This window comes from Amphimedon queenslandica, unplaced genomic scaffold (genome assembly GCF_000090795.2).
Source record: "Amphimedon queenslandica unplaced genomic scaffold, v1.1 AMPQUscaffold_9936, whole genome shotgun sequence".
Lineage (NCBI taxonomy): Eukaryota > Metazoa > Porifera > Demospongiae > Haplosclerida > Niphatidae > Amphimedon > Amphimedon queenslandica.
This window is the reverse complement of record NW_003549793.1, coordinates 1-2,562: the sequence shown is the minus strand read 5'-3', so window position 1 is coordinate 2,562 and position 2,562 is coordinate 1. Positions and strand designations below refer to the sequence as shown.

The following is a 2,562-nucleotide window of genomic DNA, read 5'->3' as shown; positions in this document are numbered from 1 at the left end:
ATGAATCTCTTGTCGTCGTTACACACACTCTCCACTAATCCTCCTTTATCATTGCAAGCTTTGACTGGGAGGAAGATGAAGTCTTTCTCTGTTGACGACTATCACATTGTCTCAAGATTTAATTGTAAGTACATGTACAGTACATGTACAATAGTAGCAACTGGTCATGCATGTACAAATGTATTTCCTTAGCTATTTATCTACATGTACAGTATAGCCTCTCTTAATGGACACTCTCTATAGCGTACACCTCCATTTAACGGACAGCACCTAGTGTACCAATTACATTCCTTACTGTATAAAATAACCTCCACATAAAGGACACCTCTGTATAACAGAGACACTTTCTTGTACCAAGTGTCCATTATATAGAGGCTACATTGTATTAAAAATCAGACAATATTATATTAAAAATCAGACAATATTAATTATAATTTATTTATTTTATTTATTATTTGTTTTGTTTGTTTATTGTAGCTCATGGTGGTGGGTGGGGTTACAATGCTGGATCGATAGAAGCAATATTGTTCAGTCCTGATCAGGACATACTCCTAGGTGGGTTCGGTCTTTATGGAGGGCGTGGCCAATACAACGTTGAAGTCAAAGTAAGTTACATGTACATGTACATGTGATAGTCATGTGACTAAGAAAGCATTCGCAATACATGTACATGTACTTTGGTGTTAATGAATAAAGTGATCTTTTAAACATGATAGGTATCACTCCTGTATACCATGTATTACTGTATAGCGAGAAATTTTGGAGGGAATTAAATTTTTTTTGCGATTTTGGCAGTTTGATAGCCATTTGCCAAAATAAAATCTGCCATTTTGAGCCATTATACGCATGCTCAATGGCATGTAGCCACAAATTCGCCAAATTAAAAATCTGCCAATCACCGAAGTTTAGCAATTCACCAAATTTTAATCCCTCTAAAATTTCCCACTATACGGTAATCATCATCATTCTTATTTTTTACATTGCGTAATGTAAAATGATTATACATGTATGTACGTTATTGACAGGTTTTAGAAGTTGGTGATTCTCCAGACGAAGGTGAGGGAACCCTCCTTGTCTCAGCGGAGGAGAAAGGCTACACTTGTGAACGAAACAAAACGTTTCGATTGTTATTGGAACGACCTGTTGTCCTGTTGGCCTATCATTGGTATGCAGTTCACTGTATGATAGTTTCTCCTTCAGGAGCTAGTACTGATGCTGGTTCATCTGGTCTAGGGGAAACTACTGGGCCTGATAAGTAAGCAATTCTATTTATAGTAAATTCTATTTATAGTAGCTTAACGGGTATAGGGATATTCTATTTATAGTAACTTAATGGGTAAAGGGATAATCTATTTATAGTAGCTTATGGGTATAAGGATAATCTATTTATAGTAACTTAATGGGTATAGGGATAATCTATTTATAGTAACTACATGTACAATGTACATGTACATGTAATGTTCTATCAAAGCGATGTTGTGTGACTATTGTAAGATTTGATATGGTTGATGCATCATGATTTTGGTCTAGCTTTTTAATAGCAATGATTAAAGCTATCTTTGTCTAATGTCAAGTATACGTGTACATGGACATTGTTTCTTGAAGTTCTGGAAACTGCTGCTTTAAATCATGGTCTAAGGAACTGAATTTATGTGTTGATAGTGAAGCAGTGTGGCTGTACATGTACTGTACTTTAATGTTTGTATGTGATTCAGCAGCTATCAAGGGAGCTCCTTAGTGTTCCTTGAAGATCTAAAGCTACATGTAGTATTAGTATGAAGAATTAGTATCAGTGGGAAAGGGACAAGTACTGACTCAGCAACTCAACTCAACAACTCAACAGTGTTAGTGCATGAATATATTTTCTCTTCATTTTTATTAAACAAAAGCACACATAGCTACCAGACCTATGAAGTAATTCCAAGACTACAATGAATTGCATGTTGGTTCAACTTGGTGGTCATTATTAATAGCCTTTGTAAATTAATCTGACCAATCAAATGCTTGAGCTCACATGGGCACAAATTTCTATAGGCAGTAGAATAACAAGAGTAGTAACACACTTCAACAAGAGTAGTAGGTACTCTTGTTGTTGAAGAAAGTACTGAAAGTAAACACATTCATATATTATTGTTTCACTTCCTTTTGTATACAATAACTGCTATTATATGAGACTTATTATCACATTAATATCAGACTTCAGTAGTGTGTCACTGTGATAGCTATAATAACATATAGTTAAATGTCATATGAACTAGTATTAAGTATAATGTCAATGTCTTACCTCTAAACACATAACAGTTTAATACTAATCAAAATACTTAATTTACGGTAGTATCAGTGGGAAGGGGACAATTGCTGACTCGGCAACTCAACTCAATAGTGTTAGTGCATGAATATGTTTTCTCTTCATCATCAAAGGAAACTGCTAGTGAAATTAGAGCAGTGATCCACCACAACTACTCCTCCCTGCTCAGCAACCCTGCACTGATTATGATTAGTATAACTGATACAGTACACCTAGTTCTGTGCAATCTTTCTGTTCATCTCTCCATGTACAAA

At 35.1% G+C, this 2,562-nt stretch overlaps 1 protein-coding gene across 1 annotated transcript; it reads left to right on the top strand.

Annotated features, from left to right (window-relative positions):
* The first annotated feature begins 7 nt into the window (after positions 1–7).
* LOC109590497 (E3 ubiquitin-protein ligase MYCBP2-like) lies at positions 8–1,403 on the top strand. The gene is made up of 3 exons (XM_020006402.1): positions 8–124; positions 478–605; positions 1,026–1,403. The coding sequence occupies exons 1-3, from the start codon at positions 76–78 to the stop codon at positions 1,257–1,259; spliced, it is 411 nt and encodes a 136-aa protein (XP_019861961.1). The 5' UTR covers positions 8–75; the 3' UTR covers positions 1,260–1,403.
* Positions 1,404–2,562: the final 1,159 nt, after the last annotated feature.

Coding starts and splice junctions, on each gene's coding strand:
- LOC109590497 (XM_020006402.1), top strand. CDS start 76: ATGAAGTCTTTCTCTGTTGACGACTATCACATTGTCTCAAGATTTAAT. Junction 125..477: donor CATTGTCTCAAGATTTAATT/GTAAGTACATGT, acceptor TGTTTATTGTAG/CTCATGGTGGTGGGTGGGGT. Junction 606..1,025: donor AATACAACGTTGAAGTCAAA/GTAAGTTACATG, acceptor CGTTATTGACAG/GTTTTAGAAGTTGGTGATTC.